Source organism: Tetrao urogallus, assembly GCF_951394365.1.
Source record: "Tetrao urogallus genome assembly, chromosome: 3".
Classification (NCBI taxonomy): domain Eukaryota; kingdom Metazoa; phylum Chordata; class Aves; order Galliformes; family Phasianidae; genus Tetrao; species Tetrao urogallus.
In genome coordinates this window covers 50,440,847-50,466,366 of record NC_136815.1, presented here as the reverse complement: position 1 = coordinate 50,466,366, position 25,520 = coordinate 50,440,847, and the positions used below count along the sequence as shown (strand labels likewise).

At 37.3% G+C, this 25,520-nt stretch overlaps 1 protein-coding gene across 1 annotated transcript in view; it reads left to right on the top strand.

Moving 5' to 3' along the window:
* Window positions 1–25,520, top strand: part of PIEZO2 (piezo type mechanosensitive ion channel component 2) — a gene marked incomplete at both ends in the record, with an annotated part of 287,728 nt that overhangs the window by 120,022 nt on the left and 142,186 nt on the right. The window contains one exon of the mRNA XM_079533880.1: window positions 15,110–15,152. Within this exon, the coding sequence (XP_079390006.1) occupies window positions 15,110–15,152 (43 nt within the window). The remainder of the gene's footprint in view (window positions 1–15,109; window positions 15,153–25,520) is intronic.

Here is a 25,520-nt window from a genome sequence, read left to right as displayed (position 1 = left end):
ATCATCTTCTACTGAAATGTCATTCACTGGATGCATGTACATTCAGTTAGTCCAACATATCTTTACATGCTATATTTGGATTTCTTCTGCAGTTGATTTCCTCTTCCAGTTCCACACATATCCTCTGTAGACCTCCCAGGTCCTTGGCTACAGACATCTGATTTGTTAGAATAATTGGATGCTTTGTTTTTTTCTGATAACCTCTGCTTTTGCTTACATTTCTAAACATGCTTCCTGAGATTGACGGGAAGTTACCCAACATTAGCCCTTCTTGCAGAAGTGCAAGTGCTATTGCTTACTGTTTTGTCACATAAAAAACTGGTATTTGCATGGCCTCTCTCTGTTGTCACTAAAAGAATATCTTGAAAATATAAGTAGCTGTTTTAGTATTCAATTGAGTCTCATAATTCTAATATTACTGCTGGACAAGCCCACTTTCTTCAGGCATGCATGCCAACAGCTCACTCCAGAAGATGTCACGATAACATTTCCAACAGCCAGGAGCTCTGTTACATGTTGGGCACACGCAAGGATCCACGTGTTAAGGTTTAGGGCTCCTGGGAGTCATAAAGTGTTGTAAAACGATTTCTCTTCTTCAGTGTCTTCCAACACTAACAGAGACAATTGGATGGAGACAGGGAGAGATTCAATATACACTAATTCATAAATTGTTGCTTGTTATTTTTCTCTCTTCTTGTGGGATTTGCATGCAAGCAGAGGACATCTTCCTGGGCATAGCCAACACCCAACATCTTATTTTTCTGTCAGGCCAGCATTGAAGAGAAAAGGAGAACGAATATTTGAGAAATACAGGAAATCTTTGGGTCTAATAGAAAAGGAGGTGGGAAGTCTCTCTGTAACCTGTGAGCTGGTTGAAGACAATTGTCCAGCTGAGGAAAGAGAAGAAGATGCAGAACCCTGTTACTGAACATATGATTCATTGCTGCACCCCAGCTGAATATAAACCAGACCCTCTTTTTGTCTTTGCTTTTCCTGATGCATTGCATCTTAATAGTTCCCTCAGTCTTTGTGTCTTGGACTGCAGGTTTTTCAAGGCAAGTGCTGTCTTTGCATTTCCTTATTTTTACAGCCCTTAGCCCAGCTTGTTCCCACTGTTGCCTGGCTCTTAAACATTGCTGATGCTGACAAATCCATAAGAAAAGATATCTTCCTTGAATTTGTAGAAGTGTTTAGAGGATTGGGTTCCTAGCACAGAAATGCATTAAATGCAAGATATCTTAAGTCATTTAGAACCCTGAAGATGCACACCTGTGCATAAATCAAAACACAAAAAATTGTTTCATGGTTTATCTTTGATGTGTGTGCTGGAAATACAAGAAAATGCCCCTTGATTTTCCTTTTATGCGTTTATTTCTACTCCATTTCCTGTAAAATTCAGTATTTGAGTCAGATTGCCTTCTAATAAGCTTTCCTTTTTACTTTTCGGCATACAGCGTAATAGAAAGTTTTGATCACTTTTCAAAGTTCAGAGCTCATTCAGCACGTCTGCCCATACCACCCACATCACTGCTTGAACGTTGCTGAAGAGCAGCTGCACTTCAGAAAAATCCCTGAATTATTTAACGGGCTTTCTAAAAATCTTCTTTGTCTGTCCTTCTCGTTGCTTACAGTGTGTTGGGCCTGTCTAGCATCTTTTGTATTTCATGTCTGAAAACCTGTCATTGTTGGTTCTTCTTCTGTGGTTTTTCCCTCTCTTCAGATAAGTTTGTAATGCTGGGTGTTATTTTTGACATAGTGTGCTCACGCTGGTGCTGTGAAGAAACTATTAGTTATTCCCAGTAGAGGTCTGGCCCCTGGAGCTGAATCCCTTCAGCTGGCTTGGTGCAGTGGTTCTCATTTGCAGTTCACACCCTCACCCTTCAACTTTTTGGGAACGCGAGCCAGCTGCTGCACCTGTACAAATCCCACAGTGTGCTGCGCTTTCAGGATCGCTGCCATAATGTAGGGAAGCCATATTCAGCGGGGTCACATTAGCATTAGGAGTTAAGATACGATTTGTCCCACTGGTTTTGGCATGACTCATGTTCGGTAGATAATTAGAACCTCATGCCAAACTTTCACTACTTGCATTCTAAAACGAAGCAGTAATTTGTTTTATATGTATTACCTATAATTACTTACCAGGATTGACAAATGTATTACTAATTCAACAATTACTTTGTTATGAGGCACTAATAGGAAAAAATTTACTTGAAGTCTAGAGTCTCTCCCCAAATTAATCCTTAATTTTAATTTGAGCAGGTATTTACTTAAAACTAGAAATTGCTCTAAAATTTTAAGTAACACATAACTAATACCATATGAGAAAGTAAGTGGGATTAATAATGAATAACCTGCAGGGCTTCTACTTTATTTTATTTTTTGTACGTAAGTAGTTTTGAAGTGGTTATTTTTTATTACTTCTTCTTCTTTAGCTGGAATGGCCAGTCTTAAACTCTTGAGACAGAAGCAATTCTTGAGCAGTTTGAATACAGCTCCTCTTCAACAGTTATAGTACATATTGGTGTAGTGCAGGGACTGTGACCAAATCAGCATTCTTGGCCTTGGAATGAGTAGGAGAACAGGAATATAGAAAAATAGATGTCATAGAACCATAGAATGGCTTGGGTTGGAGGAGGCCTCAAAGATCATCTAGTTCCAGCTCCATATATGCATCTTTCATATCTCCCTATACATCAAACATTAAAAGAGTGATGTGTTTCCTGTGGGAGCTGCTTGATATTTGTGGATTGTTCTCAGGGTTTCCCAGTGTTTTTTCTCAGAAAGTTTAGCCTTATTGCCTCGAGGCTTTTAGCTCTTCTGGGTTTTTGACATGAAAAGTGCTTTGAGACAGTAATGTGAAGACTCCGCGTTTTCCCTTCCACTGTGCAACTGAAATATTGGGGTTGGGCTGAGCAGCACTGGTGGTGGAGAAAGAGGATGAGTGCCATTCAGATGTCCAAAGCCAGGCAGTAACATTTTTTGCCTTTTGGTGCCTTTTCTGGTATACACAGCAGACAGCAAAAATGGCATTATAAGGAATGTTCTGACAGACAGGAATTTTTCACACAGGCCTTCAAATATCCGTCAAGAGGTAATGCTTTTGGTCACAGCTTTTTTAGTCTAGATTATAGGGGGAAAAACCTGTATTATACTGAATATTTATTATATAATATATTATATTATATTATATTATATATAATATATATATATATTATATAATATATATTATAATATATTATATTATTATTAAATAATATTAATAATACTGAATATTATTCATAAGAATGAATGAAATTTATTGTAAAATTGACACTTTCCTAATTTTTTTAAATCTATGTAGGTTTTGGAAGGTTGGTCTATGTCAGGGGACAGATTTCCGAATCCTCTGCAAGGATCATACATTCCAGATCTATCGTATGTGGTTCCTCTGGTTTCAATTTTCTAAGTACTTAGCCTGGTGATGCAGTTTTCTTTTTCCTCACTGAGGATACTGATGTTAACCATGTCTGTGGGAGTAGTTTCCATGTCTGATTTACACTGCAGCAATGGACAGTGCATAGACTGTTTGTATAAATTCTGATGCTCAGATATATCCCGGGCTGACTGTATCCAGCCAAAACCTTTGCTGAAGTACTGTAAATCTCATCAGTTCTGTACTGCATAGGAATGTGGTACACTTTCAGATCAGCATATCTCTAGTAAACCTTTAAAAAAGACACACAGAGATATGTCTTGTTTAACAAGTACAAACAAAGCTAGGAAGATTAGTAACAAATAGTCAAAGTCAATATCCAGGAGTTTTTAGCATTTTTTTTGACCAATTCCTTCTTGTATCTGTCTGTGCTTAATTTGTTAACCTGTGAAGCCCTCTGTCTTTTTCTTTAGAACTCTTTTCTCCCATAAACAGGATCAATTAGGTCTCATTTTGCCCTTCTGTCACATGCAGGTGTAGTGATGATGTCAAACATGTAGTAACTTCAGGAAATCTACAGTAGAAAATATTTTTAAGGCTGAATGAAGTAATACTGAAAGCCCCAGTATGTTTTTATTACTTTACAGTGACTGACTTAAAGAAAAGAAAAAAAAAAAAAGAAAAAAAAAAAAGAAAAAAAAAAAAGTACAGAAGTGTTGAAATGAAATAGAAACACAGCTAAGTGAGATGCTAAGAATTTTTTTTATTTCTGAACCTAAATCGCCCATCCAGAGTAGTAGTTAGGAGTGCTGTACAGGTTTTGGACTGAGAGTTGAATATTTTTACTTGTACAAAGTGTCTTATTTAAAAAGATACTCCAGATAAAATATGATTAAATGTGAGTTTAGTGATAGACTGCAGGATGAGGCATTTACATATATTTCCAACATAAACCAGCTTTTTTACATGTGACTCCTTTTTTATTAGAAACTGTTCCCTTTTATGCATTTCAGTATGTTTTCCTACTGAATATTCTTCTGTCCTCCCACCCTTTATTTCTCTTTCAGCCTGTAGTGTGGGTACAATGTCCCCAACTGCTGTGAATAGTTCCCATGTGCAACTACATAAAATATACTTAATGTGTTCCAGATGGCAAAGATGAGAAGTTCTGACAGATTTTATGCCTTGCTGAAAATGTTGCCAAGATGCTCTGGTTTGTATGTTTGGTATAAATAGGTTGTTTTGTTGGTTGGTTGGTGTTTTTGTTTTTTGTTGTTGTTGTTTTAAATTGATAACAAGAAATGTTTGGGATGAAAGAAATTATTTCAGGAATTGGGCCAATAACCTTCATGCAAGCCATAGATCTTAAACTATAGCATTTTTGGAGCACAGCAATCCATATCTATTATACCCCTGAAGATATTTTATAAACCACTTTAACAGGATTGATTGCACCTGTGCTTGATCACCTGAATATTCTACTGTGGAACCTTCTGGTTCTTCACATCTGCTTAGGCCAGGAAAATAAGCCAGTTGGCACTAGTTCTGAAACACTGCTTTTGTTGGCCATATATATTTTTGGGGGAGTGAACAGTACAGTGTGCTGTTTGTCCCTTCTCTATTAGACCTGATATAAGGTCGCTTCCAAAGGTGACCATGTAGTGTATAAATAAATAAAATATACCATTTTAAAAGGCACTTGAGAGTCACACATCTCGATTGCCCATGGTTTCTGTAACATAAAAATCCCCACTGAGTGGGAAATTATTACCACTCATCATCCTCTTCAGTATTTACTAAAGCGATATAACTCTCGTAATGCCTTTATAAAGCCCTTAATTAAAATGTGTCCCAGTGAGGGCTAAGTAATCACACTTACTTAAGTGTGAGACTACTCTTGTCATCTATTAGTTCATAAGAATGGTGTACATCTCAATTCTTTTGTTGATTTTATATGGAAAGGATAAGATATAGCCAAACAAAGCAGGAGTAATTTCTCTCTAATACTCCTTGTTAAGCATGTAACTGTAGATAGATGAAACTATTTGTGAAGTTGAAGCATCAGGACAGAAAGCACAGACTGCTTCCAAAAATGAACACACTTAGGCAACCCAGTGACTTCTTTAATTTGTTGGTAGAGCTCAAGATATTTGTGGCATCCTAATGAAAACTAATTAAGTGTTGGGAAGTGATCTGCTTATACACTGGATGTAATCCCGCAGTCTATTATAGACCAAACTGAATGCAATCACATAGCATTGCTTCTCACTGAAATCTTTCTAGGCATCTCTGTTGCTTGATCTTGATTATTTCACGGAGCATGAGCAGGGAAGAGGTGAGTGATGCTCACCAGGGATTGGGGTAAGAGAAATCCAATTGTTCCAGGTGTGCAGAGGAGGAAGTTGCCAGAATACAGCCCAGTTGTTGGTTTCTCTGAGGCAAATCAACATGAATCTGTCTGCTTCATGCTAGTGAAACTCTTCCTTCCAGATCCAGCTCTCTCTTATGAAGAGGTCTCAGGGAGTGGTTAAGATTTCATGTTGCAAATGTCTTGCTGCTTTGTGCAGCCACTGAGGTCTTCATTTAGTGACAAGCAAACAGAAAGAGAGTTTTAAAGTCCTGTTTTCTTTTCCTATAGAAGGTGCCGGGCTGAGGATATACATATTTCAAGCCAGTTTTCTGAGCTTTATTCTGGATGTCATTCTTCACATATCAGTTCAGCTTTTTGTACCTACTGTCATTTTAGCCACTGAAACCTTTTCTGAATGATTTTTTTTTTTAATAAATTAATAATTTGAAGATGGCGAGTTGCTCAGTCCAATCGGTGTGCTGATGCCTTCATCACATAGTGCATGGGTTCTTCTGCAAGCAAACATGCATGAAATTGTTCCTTACTATCTTTAGAAAGAAATGTACTCCAAAAAAGCAGTTTCAGAGAAAAGGCATGCATGACAAAATGTTAGTGGAGTCAAAGACACTACCGCTAGTATGCTGATTTTCTGTTGTTTTAATGTTACTCCTATTTTGGTGCACGATTTCCTGGTTTCTGATGCTTATTTCTCTTGTCCATAATTTCTTGTGTATGGATGTGCTATTAAAGACATACTTTTTATATTTTCTTTCCCTTCCCCTATGATTATGCTACAGAATTTGGAAAGAGCCAACTGCTCCTTCTTCCGATGAGACGAAAAGAGAAAATGAGACAATGAAAAGTAAATTCCTTGGGCTGGCATGCTACACACATTCATCACTGCAGGAAACTAGGTCGACATTTTAATTCATAACAGTATATTATGTTACAATAAAACTAAGCAGAGGGTAGCTCTATAAATTGGAAGCATGCCCGTCAATTACGCTCTGAACTGAAAACCTTGCCTCTAAGATGCTATTTAGCATACAGAGCACTGTTGGTTGGGGTGAGAGAGGAGAGAATTTCTCTGCCAAGAAAAATGGAGACAAATCTCATTTTCTACAGGTTTATGAAAAATAAAACTTACTACAAGGTTTTTTTCAGTTCTTTTGCTTTGACTTTGAAAATCAAAGCCAGTCTTCCATATTTGAAAAAAGGCCCATTTAGTTATTATTTGGCCTCTTTTCCAAAGATCTGGAGCATAACTTTGATGATCTTAAACTCTGTGCCTCTCTGAGCTGAGGTTGACATCTCCCACGGCAACTGCAAAAAATCTCACCTTCCTTTGAGACTTGTCCTCAGAGTCCTGAAGCTTTTTTCTGCTATAAAAATAAGAGATTGGTTATATGTGTGCCACCTGATTCTTTTCTGCCTTACTCCTGCAAGGTGAATTTGTGCTGGTGGCCTGTGGAGTTCTGCTTTGCACAATGTGCAATGACATGGTGACGATAGGCTGGCAGTTGGAGTAGGTGATCTTGGTGGTCTTTTCAACCTTAATGATTCTATGACTTTTTTTTCTTTTTTTTTTTTTCCAGTGGTTTACACTCTTACGAGGAAGGGGATCAGGTCTACTTAAAAAAAAGTTAAAGCTGACAGAATGAATTCAGGTTATATTAGAGCATTGAACATTAGAGGAAACAAATGGATAAATAATAAAGATTAGTTTAAACAAAAAGCAAAAAACATTCTATTTACTATCTATCTCAAATTTTATCTGAGGCAATTTCCCCGAAGATTTTGTATTGCTGTGGGTTTTGTTGTTTGCTGTCTTGTTCAGGAAACGAATCTGAAATTAAATGAAGTTAAACTAAGTGTGGTTTTGAATATGTGTATTGCAAGAGATAGTTGCATATAAGTGGCTTTCACATACCTAAGCAAACAGAAGAGTATTAAAGCAACTGTAATCCTTGTGAAATAGTTTTTTTTTTAAATGTCAAGACATTTATCTAACTTCAGTGGAAGTTATTAACTGGAAATCTTTTAAACAGATCTGATGAAGAAGAACAAACATGTTTTCACAGCTTTTCTTTTTTGCTTGTTATTTTTTCCTTTGCCAATTAATTACCAAGTCATTTTTGCTTAAAAAATATAGCGTGTGCTTTCTATACAAAACACATAAGCTTCATATTTAAAGCAAGCTTTGCCTCATGTATTTAATGAATATTGGAAACTTGTTTTCTCTGCTCTCATTTTCTTCAAATGACCATCTGCAGAACACTATCCCTGTTTTGTCTGATCAGTAGTTTGTTAATGGGGTAGAAAAAATAACTATAGTTTATGTTACTGATAAGTAGGATTTTTGTTACTATTTGATTCCATTTCAGCCAAACTCTCAAAATACACAAACTTGATGCGTATCATTTCCAGTTATTTCTATAGGTCATGGATCAGGCAGAGGCACTGGTCTTACCCTCACCCAAAGTGAGCTGGATTTGTCCCTGCCTCCATTTGGCATAGCCTCACCAGCAAGATGCTGGATCCCATATATCCCAGGGATTGTTTCATGCCAGGTTACCTACTTCCAGTGCACGGATCAATTTTAATAACAGTCTTTCCTGTTATCCCTAGTTCTGGTGCTAATAAGGATCAAAAGAAAGAATAGGGGTTGGGCTTATGGAACAACTGCTGTTAGAATCCCCATTGGCATCCCCATTTAGGATCACTGGAAGTTTTGCTGATCCTTCTGGGCTCCAGGGAAGCTGCAGCCTGGAAGACGAGAATGCCAGACACAGCTGTAAATTGCTTGACCGTAGCTGTTGTCTTTTTAATATTCTTTTTAAAGCAATAGACAAGAATGCATATGCACAAGCATGCTATCAGTTCTACTGTGCGTGCTGCGCATTGCTTTGTGTTCCTAATCTGCTCAGTTTTTATTAGTAATAGTTCCCATTCATTAAAATTTCCTTAGGGGACATCTAGTGGTTTTGATTATTATTATTTTTCCCGTTAACATCAAGTGAGTCAAGAATTATTTTTCAATAGGAAAGTCATTTTTGTATCTCATGATAATAATTTGATATTTGCCTCACAGGAGAAAACACACAGTAAATCTTTCCCATAACATTATCACATAGGGATCAAATTTGTACTCTTTATTCAGTCACGAACCTGTTGAAAACTACTGTGAGTAAAGGCTTGCAATGTCTGGTCTTTGCTCTTAACGTGACCTCTTGCTTGGTATGTATTCAGTAAACATTTCCATCATATAGCCAGTGTCCTAGACTGTTGCCCCTTCACTTTTACATTACTGGTGATTTTAGTCTCTCCAGCACACCATAACAAGAATTATATCTTATTCGTTCTTGCAGACTAGTTCTCAAAATGAAATACTCTGTACTTTTTGCCTTTGAGAACTGACCTCCTGGGTTCCATGGGAAGTGTGGCTACATTGGCTTCCAAGAGAGTCCCCCATGTTGGGTCAGGCTAGGAGAATAGGTTTTTCTCCCCACAGTGGATGGGCTACAACCCAGAAAGAAATGTAAAGCCATACCTTGACCTGCCCCTTCCTTCACCTAGGTGACTGTGACTGGAAGGCCCTTCTGGGGGCATACTGGGACTGGGAGTGGTGGTTTGAGCCCCATCTGCATTAGTGAGCTCTGTATGGTAGTAATGGAGCACTTAGCGCAGCGGCCCTGCCTGCCATGCCATGTGTGTGTTGAGTGGGGTTTATGGTGGATTAGCTCTGGTCTGGTCATGCTGGCTGAATTCCTGTTAAATGTTGAAAAACAACGGTTGTATCCTTGGGGAGTGGTTTAATTTCATGTAAAAGGAATCCTGTCATGCAAACCAGAGCATGCTAAGTGGAGATGGCCAGGAGATTTGCTCAAAAAATGCTTTTCTGATCTCAATTAAAACACTAGCATAGACGCAGCAGAGTAATAACATGCCATATTAAAAGACATCACCTTAAAAGAATGTGGTGTTATTATCCCATATTATATACCGTGATGAATACCAGAATGAGGAGTGCAGGATGCAGCCTAGGTAGTTCCAATCAAAGGAAGAGGAAGTGCATGAGAGAATTGTTTCTTAAAACAGAGAGAGAGTTGCTAAGTGTTAAGGTAGCATTGTCTGATACCACTTCAAGAGAGAAACTATCACTTTTGTAAGAGGTACAGTGCATGTAACATCTAGCAATTGGATAGCTAATGTACAGGTAAGTGTTCACTACCTCTATGGTACTGTAGAGAAACTAAGAAGTTTCTTCCCACACACATTTCTGTATTCGAAACCTCTGGTCTGTTTCATAATAGCAGAGATTTTATATTGATTTTAAAAAAACAAAACCTGGATATTTGGGAAGATTTATTCTACAATATTTCTGAGAGAAGATAGAAGTTTGCCAATTGGAGCAAGCAACTACAAAGATGGTTAACAGTACGTGAAGTTGGTGAAAGCGTATGTTCCAAATATGTCAGTTTTTATCAGCTGCAGTTATGTTTTTCAGCTAGTTAGCACTACAGGTCTGTAAGTAATAAGGTGATGAAGGAGAAGATACAGCAGACCCACATTGCCTGGTCCACAGAAAAGAAACTGAGAAACCTCAAATGGTCTAAGTGCTACAAGTACCTCTAGCAAAAGAAAGCTCTGGCAGGACAAACCAGCTCTTCCAGTTTGTTGAGACATTTTAGATGTGGATTCAGATACTGGGTTCTTGACTAGTCTAACTGGCCTGTCCTTCGTGACATTCATATGCTGTTCTCTGCTAAGTTGTTTGAGAAAGCTTTAAGAGCGAAACCTTCATCAGAAAGGTTGCTCCTTTCTGTTTCTGGAGTATTCTGTATCACTGTTTTGTATCTTTTGGATACTTAAAGTGTTTTTTATTTGCTTCTGACTTCTGTCAGTGTCCCAGTAACTTTCCCAGGCTTTAGATCAAAATTCTAGAATTGATAGGAATTTTCTAAACTGTACAAAATGAATTCTCTGAAACTGTCTTCCTTTACAATGTGAGAAAAGAGACCAATGCAGTTACTGTTCCAAGAACACCTACCTGTTTCTCTGTTTTTCAGAGCAGGGTTACGTAGGTCCCATCTGCACATACCTCATGAACTAAGTTGACTGTGCTATGTCTGGTGCCTTGGTAGATTCTTCAGACAGTCTGTGTGGCTCTGATACTCACTTGATAGACATGCTTCTAGAAACCTATGCTATTCTTTGTTTTACCTTTGAGTTAATGTAATTTACAGATATTTTGTCCATCTATTCCAGTCGTTGTCGGTCTTTGTACTACTCTAATTTCTCAGGTTCTGACAGGCTCACTTAATGCTTATTGAAAAATGTCAAATGTTGTTTTTGGTTCAATTAGGTTTATAGTTCTTATATCAGATCAAAGTGAGAAAATAATGCAAAAATTACCATCATTTTTGTTTGTACTCCACTACTCTGGGGAAGTTAGAAGGTAGTGGGGCTGCAACTAATCACTGCACACAGTCAGACTTGTAGGGACTTTCATCGCATACCTGCAAGAGGATGAAATATGAGGCATGCCAGCTTTATCCAGGAGCAGCTACAGACCTCTGCTGTGCAGGCACATACAGTGTGAGTTGGCTCTGAGAGAATAGTTATGCCACCTCCATCAATATCTGAAAATCAGTTATCCACTATATTACATTATGCTTTTGGTAAGCCTACTATTGTGCTTCATAAGCCAGGCAACTTCATGATTTGCAAAGGCAAGTATCCTAGGAGTAGATTACGAGTCCTCTCGTTTGATTCATAAGGTAGTTGTAATCAAATCAAACATGCAAACTGCCATGTAAATGAAAGTCTACATGTAAAAGAAATCAACTTTCAATTTCACAAAGATACCTTTCATTTTATCTTATTAAATCTCATATTCTTATATGCTCATTCTAGAATTTCATAGAGTTCGTATCTGAACATGATGTGCATTTTGCTGTTGTTCCTATTAAATGTGAGCAGTAATTCCTGAAGTACATTATACTTCATCTTTTTGAACAATTTTAAAGCTAGTGTTGTTAATGTGAAACAGAATCTTTGGAACAGATGGGAATGGTCAGGCACTCCGGAGCAAATATTTGGAACAAAAGCTTAATTACATGGATACCAAATTAAGATATTCTTATAAACAGTTTTGGAATTTTTGTCATGATGGTAAAAAACAGAAAGCAAAGAGAAGCCAAATTAGCTTAGCAACCAAAGTGTAGCAGTGGTCTGATGCAGAAAGTTGACAGGTGAATGTTTTCCACATTCCCAGCAGAGAAAGGCTGAACTGAATAGCCAAAATCCGACTGATTTCTTTGGGAGCAGGATCAAGTCTTTAATTCGTGAAAAACTCCCGTTTTGACTTTAATGAGAGTTACGTGACTTAAATTTTGTTTAATGTTTTGGAAGCACTGGGAAAGGTTTAAATCAAATAATAAGTTTTCTAGACTTTTAATAGCGTTATTCTTCTTAGTGCTGTTACCTCAGGGTATTTACTTTTGGCTGTTAGTGTAGTAAAGAAGTTGATACTATTGAGAATGAAACTGGCAAATCTTAAAACAGAATGTTTAGATCATAAACATTTTAAAATAGGACTTCATAAAAAAGATGTATATTTTTTTAATATGAAATGTTAGTTGTGTTCTTGGCAGGCTTTGCCTTGGAGGAGCCCCATGCAATTCAAAGAGCGTTCTGCTAACCAGCTGCAGCCAAAAGATGATTTCAAACCAGTGGAGACCCAATTCCCTTTTCTCTTTTTCTTTTTCTTTTTTTTTTTCTCTCTCTCTTCTGTGGGACTCTCTATATATCATGCAACTGAAGTGCAGCCAGCCATGGAGTGAAAAATTCATATAACTAGTATACAAAACAGTGGAAAGAATAGAAACACTGACTGAAAATGCCAGTACTGATCTGTGTTTTAAGAATTACTGCTGAAATATCTTTTTTTCAACAGTCTTCAAATTTCCAAACAAAAACTGTTGAACTGTTGATAGAACAGCCAGCAGGAGCACAGACTGCGAGCAGAATTGCTCACATCTGCCTTGCGCTTATGGTTGGAGCAAGTGGCACAGTCAGCTTCTTAGCAGTGATGATGCACCACTGCTCCATGACACCAGATATACTCCAGAGTGTGCAAGAGATGACACGTTTGGAGAATAATCCATAAAAGGAGATGTTAAGGGAGTGAGTCTTTATGTATCTCAGTGAAATATTGATGGTTTATTATGAAAGCAAAATAATCATATAGTATATTTTGAATGAATGCATGAAGTTTGCTTTCCTGATTTTAAAGGTGTGTTTAGAGGACTTCTTTGCAAAAAATCTGTGAAGAGTGTGGGTGAAAAGTGGCTTGGGTGGCTGTGCAGGCAGAAGTCTTGCCTCATCTCAATCAAATACAACTGTCACAGTAGAAACTCCTGGTACCGATCAAACTATATACACTGTTCAGTTATTCCAGAACAGAACTTGACATATTTTTTTCCATTATGTGAAGGTAGAGCTTTCTTCACCTCAGTTTTGAAGCCTTTTATCTTTGTATACTGCTGGATATGGGCCTGCATGAAATCCCTGTCTGCTTTGGACTGAATGGGGTCAATTAGAAGTGTTTTTACATTAATCACTGGCTATAGTTATAATGGTTCTGAACAGAAAAGATCCACTGCCCTGAAATTTTCATTAGAAATGGCTGTTGGTTTTGTGTTTTTTTTTTTTTTAGGGTCTTTCTTAATTTTTAAGTTGTATTAGCTTCGGTTTTTACTTGCACAGATTGTGATTTACAGGGACAAATGCTACATAAAATTGTACAGAAAAATTTATTATTTCTTTAGAGATTTACCACAGTGTTCTTGGGCTAGGCTGAAGAGTTTAATTGAATAGGAATAATTCTGATGCTAGCATTAAAAAAAGAATCGCCAACAGCACCGAAAACCAAACAGCCTAAGTTTTCTTAAACATTGAGTCTTTAGATTCTAGATCTGCAGTAAGTGTCCTGAATTCAAAGATGAAGAGTATCTATTAGGTTCTATGCAAATATTTAACATGCTGCAGATTTGATGAATATCACACTGCAAGCATTGATTTCTGAGCTGATGCCTTTAACCGATTGCAGATACAGTGGTGGTAAGAGAAACATCTACAGAGTATTTTTTTTTCTTACTGACAGAATTAATGTCTTATTTTTTCAGTACTAGTCTGTGGTTCTGTTATAGTCTTGGTATGGGCACTCACTGCACAGTGCGCATTTCATGGTGAAATTCTCTAGATTTAAAGTTGCTTCCTTTGTGTCTTTCCTCTCTTTCTCGGTTCACTTGGGCAACATTGCTGCTTGTCTTTGACTTTCTCTGGTGCTACTAGATGTCAGTCCCAGAGAATGTGCTTGTTCCTAATTTATGTTTCTCTTTACTTGTCAATTCTCTGGTTTCAGTTTAAGTAAGTATGATGAAGCATTCAAACAGAACTGTGGTTGCTTTCATTGCATGCAGTCCTGTTACATTTCCCAGAGGAGTGAGAAAAAGCAGCAAGCAAACTATGACCCAGTTTCATGTCCTCCTATGTAGCTGCCTTGCAGACCTGTACATCTTGAGGTATTTATGCTCTTTGTAGCTTATGTATATAAGAACACTGACAAAAAGCAAAAATCTTGCAGGAGTTGAAAACTGATCTCTGCTGGTTATGGCTAAGGCAGGGGGGCATTTTTGAGAAAATCTGGGTAAATGTTTTGTTCAGTGCATGAGAACTAATGAAGAAATTCTCTTAATGGATCCACCCAGTTGAATAGTTTGCAGGGCTGTGTTCTTGATCATTTTGAGGAGTAAGTCCACTGCAGCCATTTTTGTGACTGTGAAGGGTTAAACAATAAGGCAGAAAAAATACATCTTCATGCTTTTGCTGAAAAATAAAAGGACTGGGTTTCAGAAGGAGCAGTAAAGCTTTCAGCAAGAGTCAGGCGAACGCTGCAGTAAAATGAAAAGCTGAAATGTGAAGAGTGCGTGATGTGAGATGCCAGTTCAGGGCTTTCAGGAGTCGTGCGCAGAGCCCGCTGCTCTGAGGAGACCACCCCTGGAACTGCAGTGAACTGTAGCAGTCACCGGCTGCTTTTGCAGTGTGAGGGAGTTATATAGGCTGACACCCCCCTCCATAGTTAAGTCATCTGGTGGTAGCCTCTCTTAACACTTCTTCACCTTGGGGAAAACAGATGTTATTTACAAGTACTTCTGTTGGGGTGAAAAAATCACCTTGTTATACGTATTTCCGCTGCACGATGGAAATAGGAGAGTAAGAGAATTTGTCCAGTAAAGGCTCTTTACTGAGGGTGTTTGTTTTTTCTCCCCTTTGTATAGGTTCCACATGGGAGAAAACATTACGGCAGATTGGTTTTGAAAGGTAAGCCTTACATTTGTTTCATTAACAGTGCAAAAGAAAAGGGAGAAAAAGTGCATGGGTTAGTTTACAAAATTATTTTAGCTGATCAAATGTATCTGTGACCTCAAAGTTAGAGAGGAAGTTATGCAGTCTCATGCATATATATGTTCAGCTTCTTGTTTTATGTCCTCTTCTGTTTCCCCAGTCTACAATCTGAAGCAGTTTATTCACCATATTAACTTGGCTCACTGTGTTTTTCTGCTGGCGACTACATAGCGTGTTAGTATTAAAAAAGGTGACACACTGTTTGGGCAGAAGTCTTACTTATGAATGAAAATATTGCTCTCACTCATATTATTTTTTCCGTGAAAGTTCTTAACTCTGACATATTACTTGACAAAAGTAAATGAAGTTGAAAGAGGACCAAAGTTGGCAGAGAGCTATTTAGCATCAGAGGAAAATTCAGAATTCAGCATTCCTCAAGTGCAAGAACTTCTTGCAGCCAAACTTAACCACAAGGCCATCATACCAGAAACATATGTCTCTCTTGGAACTTAAAGTAGGCCAAACCCAGTAAAAGAGTAATCTGGTGTTGAGGCTGAAACGCTCCATCTCTTATTTATTCTTCTACAAAAGGTAAGCAGAAAAGTCTGCTCTCACCCTAATAATGTTTTGCTGTTTTTCCTTAATGGAGTAGTTTGCAGTACACCAGTATGTTTGGATCACCGTTGACTGGACAAGAAGGGATTTCACTTCTCCTTGTTGAACGAATGCATACTGTTCACACTTCCTGGAGCATCTCAGCAAAACCCACAGACAGTTTAATCTTTGGGAATCAGTAAATAGATATATTGACCGTATAAAACAGAAAATAAGTACTTTCTTGCTCGCTTTTTCACAAAAAGAAGGCAAATTGTTTTTTTTCCTGACATTTTGTTACAGTAAAATGTATGTTTTTGATAAAAACAAGACCAATGCTTAAATATGTTATCTCCTACCAGTAATTCAGAATATCAGATTTCTATTCAACTTTGGTACAACATCAGGAGAAGGACTGTGGCTCATAAGCATTTGTGATTTGAGATGACACAGTGCCCAGTCAAGTATCAGACAGAAATCCCCAGTATCCCTGTGATACTGTACTGGATGTTGTCTATGTAGAGTGTTTTTAAAAAAAGAAAATGAATATCACACACTATTTGTTACAAGGTTTAATATCTTTGAGGGTTTTTTTGTTTTTGTTTTAAAAAGATTGTGCTTTTGTTTCAGGTTACCCAATTCAATTTCTTGATGAGCATTTCATTAGGCAAGTTATCATACCTCTCAGAAATGTTTAGTGGTAAAATGTTGATACTTTCATTGCCTTGTTCTTTTTTTTTAAGATTAAGAATTAGCAGTTGCTACTGCTGTTAGCCAGGATGGAAAAATGAAGAAGCTTTGAGAAAAGACAGAATAAATGGATATTTTGGGGCTTATATTTGAAACTCCTAATGTAAAATGACCAAAATTGATTTCAGCAGGGTTTAGAAGGAATTTTATTTCTGGAATATTGGAAAGAAATTTCCAGCCTGAGAGGTGTTTCACAAGGAGAACCCATAATACCTGTGCATGCGTAATGTAGGTACCACATGAAACATGGAGAAATCTTAATAGGCTGCATTACAGGGAGAAGTTTACCTTAAAGGAGGCAAATATTTAGAAAAGGTTACGGTGCAGATTTAATTATTTCCATTCCAGTGTGAAAACAGCTTTAAGCTGACAGTTCTGCACTCTGAGAGTCTGATGGCTTGGAATAAGTTTAACAGAACCAGCACATTAACACAGTGAAGATTAGAATGACTTGGGTAGATACAATCACAGAAGCAGAAGTGTTTTCATCTCAGCTTTATAGTTCTTTATAGCAATGCTTGCTTAATATCATATTATACGTGATTACTTAATATCAGTATTTCTCATGCTTAAAGGAATAGTTTCCAAAGTAAATGATGGGTTTTACCTTACAATATATAACACTTGGATGCAGCACACTTAAGCAGAAATCCCAGATCTGCAGATCTTTCAAATGTGAGTGATTATTTGAGAAAGTATCACGACATGTTTTCCTTAGTTTTATTCTCTTCACTAGGCATCCTTTAATAGCCGGAGGGAGTCAAAATAGTAGGCTAGATTTCCCTTAGATCTGATCCTGTGCAGCTGTTCTAATACTCTGTATAACAATACTAAGAAAAGAAACAGCAACACATTTTGCTATTTAAAAACATATCCTCTGCAAGCTGTTGACTTAGGCACACCTGAGTCAGCTGTGAAATATCCATAGCATTTAAATGTGTTGTTTGAGCAAAGATATTGTTATTCCTGGAGGAAGTAAGAGTTTTAGATACACAAAAAGAAAGCCTCTTTTGGGAAGAGTGTGTCTTGCTTAAAGGATGGAAAAATCATACAAAATCTGTTCTTCTAAAGATGCTGCTTTCAGGTGGATTGATGGGCAGAAAGAGATGTGGACACTCAGTTTACATTGCAGAAAGCTCATCCTATATAATATAAAAGTTATGTCATCACTGCTTTGTGGTTATGCAATGTCTATTCTGTAATAGTGGAGTGCTTACAGTGCTGTGGTCTTCATATCCTGAAAAACACAGAGACATCAGGAGACCTGACAGATAGGCTTTTATGCAAGCATTACTTGTGAGCTGAGTATGCTGCTTTTCAGTGCAAGAGAAATTAAAAATGCTGTAGCTCGAGTAAAGTAGCCTTATATCCAGGAAATGACTGGAGTTAAGAGCTTTGCAATTAAACTGAGTGTACCTGGGCTTGATAGATTTAAATGAAGGTCATTTTGCTATTGATTGTTTTTTGAGGCATTACAAATAAGCTGATTGTAACATACTGTAGTAGTCATTGTAGTCATGACCTTTGTGCAACACCGTCTTGATGACAATTCCTGCAGAACATTTTGGAAAAATTCAGAAAATTATGAAACATAGTTACTTTGTACTATACTGTCCTACAAGTAACATGCTTTAAATTGCTGAACGTGTGTCATACTGGCATGTCATACAGAATGTCACCTCGCACTGTGTGTTTAACAACTTGCTTGGATACCGGAAAACCAAAGCAAGCAGATTTGGGGATAAATAGAATGATTGGGGGTTTTTTTTGTTCATTTGTTTCTGGCATATCCATTATTTGTGCACGTTTAAATGACACCCAAATATTCATTAAAATGTCCAGAAAGCTCAATTCTAATTTCTTCCAAATGTGACTAAAATTGTGTTTTGAGAGGCATTGTTCAACTCACTGGCTTTTTCAGTTAAAGGCTGAACCCAGTGGAAATGGCTCCTTCAAACTCCTTTGTGGTTAGTTCTAAGCAATTAGCAGCAACTGCGCTTGTTTCCTGGTTACTCTGACAGTACAAAAGAGAACTTGATGCATAAAGCCTGTTAACATTTAGAAGCAGACAGGCTGAGGTAAACTGTAGAGCTGGCCTTCCATAGCATGGCCCATGCTCTCAGCTCACAGCTGCTCAGGGACTTGAAGCACAGAGCCTGGAAAGAGCCACAGCCAATGCTGGGAAAACTGTCACTTTCTGCTGAAAGTTAAAAGCAAAATAAGTTTTTTGTTTGTTTGTTTGTTTTGTTTGCCTTATTTAAATGTCTCTAATTTGAACTACCAAATGATGGAGCTTTACATCCTTGCGTAGTAGATCAATCAAGATTAGAGAAATGTCTTCTGTTCTTATGTAATTGTTGAGCTAGAAATGATCTGATCATTGTAAAACTTTAAACAAACTTCTTAAAATTCATTGTGCCACAGGTCCTACAGACTTTTAGTCTCCCTCTTACTGGTCTTCTCTCAGTAGTAATTTCTAACACGCCTACAGACTGCTCAGCAGCTTACAGCCGAGCTATTCCCTGTTCACATCTGTCCCTTGTGTGTAATGCTTTACATTAAGGTTCCACAAGACAGCCATAAAAATGATTTAATAGCTGTTATTACTTATAAATACCAACTGTTTTAAAAAATATGTATTTGAAGAATAACATCTGTGGTTATTACACTTTTGTCAACATTTGATTAGTATATTTTTCATAATAGCTACTTCAGGGACAGAAAACTTTTGGACATGCATCTAGTAAAATCCAATTATTTGCATTAAAACCTGAGATTTCTGTACTGATGCACAGGATTTGTTTGGCTGATAGCTTCAAATTGGGCCTTAAATAATCATTGTTTTCATAAAATGCAAAAATTTTTTGTTAATTTTAAATGAGATTCTTAGATAACAGAAGTTGACTAACTTTTTATGAGTTTAATGTGACATCTGCAGTATTTTTTCAGAAGCAATATCTATTTAGAAAATGCAACATAGTATTTCTGATTCTGGTTAAAGTTGTTTTGAGTGTGATCTACGGTGAAAGCTGTTCCTACTAATACGGTACTGTGTATTGTTTCCTGGCCTTATTATTCAGGTTTTTAATCCTATTACTGTATCTGAAGAAGGAAATCACAGAATCATTAAGATTGGAAAAGACCTCTAAGATCATCTAGTCCAACTGTCCACCTACCACCACTATTGCCCCCTAAAGCATGTCCTAAATACCGCATCAACGCATTTCTGAATACCTCTAAGGATGGCAACTCCTCTACCTATCTGTGAGGGCAATCCATTCCAGTCCCTGACTATTCTTTCAGAAAAGTTTTTTCTAATGCTAGGTTGGAGCTGGTAGTTTTCACATCTCAAAAAAAAAAAAAAATAAATAAAAAAAAAATGCCAAGAAAAGACAGCAGATATCCGATGTCCATTCCTATGTCATTGCTAGTCCCTGGATAAGAAGATTGTCTTTTGTTGTTTTATATTCCAGTTATTCTGTGCATTGTAGTAGCTTCTTCAACTGCTGTTTAGTCATGAAGTGAAAAGGACAATTTGCTTTGCTTTTGTTGGAAGCAAACTAAATGCTACAGCCCCATATGCTTAGGTAAGGAGACAAAGAATTCCCAGCAGAAGCTAGGAACAAGCTAGTTGTCATCGCCAAGAGATACCCTTTTTTTCCTGTATGGTTTTCTGAATGTAGACAGATGTCTGCTTTTGCAGCTGCTCCACATATGCCCCTGCATGATCTAGCTGAAAACACTGTATATATCTTCCCTACCCCTTGCAGAGACTTAGAACACAATTTCCTGAACCACTTGTGATGTGTGGTGAGCATGGAATCCAGACACATTAGAGACACTTCCCAAGTGTCTTCTTCCAGGTCTAGGTTGCTAATTATGAGCCTACTGGCAAAAGTGCTTTGATTGCTTGTAACTCGCTGTGGTGTTTGATAGCTGCTTGGGCAGAATTTCTCTGGGTGATATGTAAAGAATAAACAGAAAGAAGAGAATACCACTGGATTCTATAAATATTTATTATGCACAATTCTGGCTTGAAAATCCAAATACCATATGATTATCTATAGAGGCGTTCCTCACTTTTCCCACACTCTGCAGTGATTTAGTAAAGTAAATAAATATATATTTGAAATATGAAGTCTTACCCTGATAGCTTGCTTCATAATTTTGGGCACTTTCTTCACATACAGCTGAATCTTACAGTCCTTTCTTGGGCACTGCTCCCATTGACATCATTTTGGGAACGTTGCCTCAGCCAGGGGCTGTGAGAGACTGCAGAGCTTGATCCATGCAAAGTTATTTTGAAAGAAACAGCGCAGTCTGAACATTCACCATGTTTTGTAAATGTCAGATGATTTGAGTTTGGGAAGACAAGGAAAAATGAACACCTGAGCAAATAATTAACTTCTCTGTGCCCAGGTGTTTCTCCTGACTTCAGCTTTTGTGTGTTAAAGGCACTAATTCTCCACTTTTCCTCCAGAGACTATAAATAAAAGGGTCTTGTTTTGCTCACGCTGCGGTTTGTTGCTTATAGCAGAATCTTCCAGGTCATGTATAAGTTTAGTCATTTTATTGTGTGGCTGTTATATAATTGATACGTAGGGTTCTGAGGGCAGAAAATCATGTCAGAAGGACTTCAAACTGTGATGTTTCACTTCATAAAATGGCAGAATGGCTTGGATTGGAAGGGACATGGAAGCCTTCCCAGTCCCAACCCCATGCTATGAGTAGGGTTGCCTCCCAGCAGCTCAGCTGCCCAGGGCCCCATCCGACCTGGCCTTGAGCATCTCCAGGGATGGGGCACCACAGCTTCTCTGAGCAGCTGTGCTGGTGCCTTCATTTCTTTCAAAGAGAAAAGTCCAGTGAGTGAGGCTTTCTTCCCATATGCACACAGAAGTCTCAAGGCAAAGTGGAGCACAGGATCCCAAGTCCTGAGAAGGCAGCAGGGGCTGAGCTGGCTTTCCTTGCCCTGTTTTGTTATTCTGTGGTGGCCAGCACTGTGGAATTTGTGCATGTGCGTGTTGAAGCATTGATGTTGTTTATAATATGGGAAATGGGGAAGAAATGTGTTTTCAGTTTCATCTGATATAGGATGCATGCCTAGGGTTCTGTACTAAATTGAGTTTTCTGTGCAGTTCTGATGAAAAGTGAAACTTTTGAAAGAGAAATTTGAATTACAGAGAAAGCCAGAATAAGAGTTGGATTATATTTTCAAAGAACAAAACCGTTGTTTAAAAAGTTATGAACAGTGGTGGGTTTTTTCTTATTTTGTTTTGTAGTACTGTATCAGCTGAAATAGTTTGGTATTACATATTTAAATAGAAAAAAATTGTGTTAGTGTTAGCTTCATGGATTTCATTGCAATGTCCACTTCTCATTCCAATATTGCTGTAAGCAACAGTGCGTGCGTAGTCCAGTGTGCTCGGACATAAAACTACTGTGAGTAAAGCTTTTTCTAATCATCTCCTAACAAACAATAGCTTGTATTTAACACACTGTGGTACTGTGTGAACTAACCTAACCATTTTTCTCCTACTGAGAAGGAAATAATTCAGAATACCCCCTGCCTCAAATAGTGAGTATAAACTGAAACAAGATCAAGATGAACAAGCCCTCATTTTAGACTTATCCCACTTACTACTTGTTTACTATTAAGTAGCCTTAATAGCTGTGGCCTGTGAAGAATTTCTGCTTCTAACTCCAGTCCTAGCATGTATCTGCAGAGCCTGGGGATGTTGCATGTTGGTGAGGTTGCTCATCTGCACTAACGCTTTCTGGGTTAGGTAAGCAAGTATCCCATTCCTCAGGGGCAAATGCACTGTCAAGGCAACTCTTGAGGCACCATTTAGAAGGTGATTAATCTTGTTTATTGCAAGATACAGTTTACATTTTGTTGTTTCCTCTAACAATTATTTTAAATCTTTTCAGCATAGTTTTTAAACGTCAGCTAACTTTCAAACTTAAGCTGACTTTTGACAAATGTCATTGCATAGTTTTTTTGTAATGTACTATCTTACCTTTTGCAAAGGAAATACATTTCTTTTTTGCAATCATGCCACAAAGTACTTTTAAGATACTTTTACTGATGTTCTTGTAGGCCTCATGGTGCTCACCTGTGAGTTGGTAAAGAGATTCACCAAGTTTTTGTCAAAGTTTTTCTGGAGATGGTCTCCATATGCTTAAAGCACTTAGACCGGTAATTACTTCTGCGCTTACTGGCTTTTCTCAAAGCTGTTCTTCTTAAAACAAAAGTAATAAAACCACCTATCATAGAAGATATAAACATTCACTAAAATAACTTGATTTGTTTTGAGCAGATTTAAGAGATTTTCTAGTTCTTAATTCCCCATTTTTCTGTTTAAGCAATTATCTTAATGGTAACATAAATAATCTCTGCCTAAAATAATTATAGCAATCATGACTTTTCTCTAGAGTATATCACTATAATATGCCAAGAAAGGTATTTCCTCTCGTTGATTGCAGCTATTTTCACACCTTCTTTTTGAACAACACTGAAAGCAGCAGTGTGAATTCTCGAGGTGTCTGAACACACGGTCCTTAAGCAACCCTATAGGCTTCAAGGGTATATCTCATGAAAGTAAACATTAGGAAACCAACGCATAAACTGATTCTTAGCAACATAAAAAAAAGATATATCTAGTAGGTTATTTCAATCATTTTAAACAGTCTAATTTACTGAGAATTTAGACATTGAAAATCCAAGATGGACGTCGTTCCAGGTAGCTGAGAGGAAAATCATGTTCATTATACAAATAGTACACTTTTGTGTGATGGTTTTCTGTTACTCCTCTGCATGGAGTTGCTAAAAATCAAGAAGTCAGTTTCTCACAGGAAGCATGACAGTTTTTCTTCCTTTCCAGCCTCTTGTTCACATACCAAAAAATCTGGTATGCAAACATCCTGGAGACAGTTCTCTTGCAAATAAACCATCTTTTAATTCTGTGATATACCTGTGGTAAATCTCAGGTTTGACTATGAGTAGATGAGAAGCACATCAGCATTATTAATTACAAGATCCTTTGTGGGTAGGCCTCCTTGTTTGTGAATAGACCTCCTTGTTTGTCTTTCTGTCTATCTATCCATCTATCCATTTATTTCCCACGTACTAATAGATCAAATATTTAAATCTATCTCCAGATCTAGTAGAGGATAAATGTTAGCACATGTTTGCCAATGGTCTTTACTTCCCACTAGAGACTCTGTTTCATAGATGTTTGCTATGATAACAAGACTGAGTGATCATATTCAAATTTCAACCAGTTTGTGGAGTTTGGCAATAAGGTTGTGAAGAATTTTTCCTTTCTCCCTTCTTTCTCCCTTCTTTCTCCCTTCTTTCTCCCTTTCTTCTCTTTCCTATAAAGGAAGGAGTGAGCAGGGAGGTACCTTTGGACTAAGAGAACAGTAAAAATCGAGCAATTAATCAAACAATTTAACATTTAAAAGTATCAATATAACATCTCCTAAGTGCCTGAGTCACTTCGGGAACTGAGTTTGTAACTCAATAATCCTTCTGACTCTTCAACGTTTTATGTATAATCTTTGTTGTAAGTGCTAGGAAAGTAACTGAATCAATTTCCTACTTCTAATTTTCCAAATTGAAGTATTAACTAAATCTACTTCTACTGCAGTATTTCAGAAGCCAAGAATCTACTATTCATTACCCTTGTTCATTTTCTTGACAAAAAACTAATCCATTTTTTTAAACATAGTCTTCCCTTAGTGTATGCTTCCTAATATGTCTGTTCCTAATAAATTAACAGTTTTACTACATTTATTGTTCTTATTGTCATGCTTACATAAAAATTTAAGTAGGAAATTCTACTGGAGCAAAGTCCATGTAAAATATTTTCTTTTGAACTGTGCTGTCATGATGTCATGCTAAGCATCATAGAAATCTGTTGCTTTTTCCTAAACCACACCATGGAGAGCTGACCTTTGAGTTGTGGCTTTTGTATCTGTTTGGTCTTTTGTTCTCTAAGAAAGAGTCAACTTTGAAATATGCCCCATCTGGAAAAGCCCTTCAAACAGATCTTGAAACATCTATTTATCAGTGTGGGTGAAAGTAGTTTCTATATAATGTAGTATTTCTCTAACTGTAGAGCAAATATCTATTTAGAAGCCAAGCCAAATACTTCTATAAAATTACTTTCCAATGTATCCAACCCTTTTGGTAGCTTTTGGGAAACAGGGTAATGAAAAAGTGGGAATTTAATATGTGCTTAATCCATGCTTCCCGTCCTAAAGATAGATTACCTGAGCAATTTGGGTCAAAATGCAAATTCAATTTTTTCACCTTAGTACTATCTCTTATTGTACTCCCTTTGTAATACTGCATATTTTATTGAGAACAGAACTTGGGCAAGTTAGTCAGTTTAGGGATGGGAAGTACTGAGTTTTTAGCATGGCATTGTAAACCCATAATTTTGGGGCCAATGAAGATTTCAGTTTCCAGATGGCATGTCTGTATTCATAACTTCTGAAAAAAACCTAGTATAGTTTCAGTATATTTCTAGTAATAAATGATGTATAGTCTTTCTTTTCCACGCTGTATCATTTTGTTTTTCTGAGATAAAGAGTCTTTTTGGTATTTGTTCCTGCTATTGCCAAATTTAAGGTAATTACACATAAAAGAACCAGATGGCAAAAACAGAATGGAATAAAATGGAAGTAGAATAGAACAAGAGTAGAATTAGTTCAGTTGGAAGGGACCTTCAAAGTTCCTCTATTCCAACAGCCTGACATTTCAGGGCTAATCAAAAGTTAAAGCATATTATTAAAGGTGTTATGCAAACGCATCTTGAGTAAAAAAAAAAACATGGGGGCATCAACCGCCTCACTAGAAATATTCACATATAACTTTGAAGTGAAAGGATTTTGAAGTTATGATTTTTTTCCTCCTAGCTTCTAACCTTTAAGAGTAAAGTTGTCACCTTTCAAACCTTTTCCTTGTAGCCACGAGGGCTGAAAATGGATATGGAT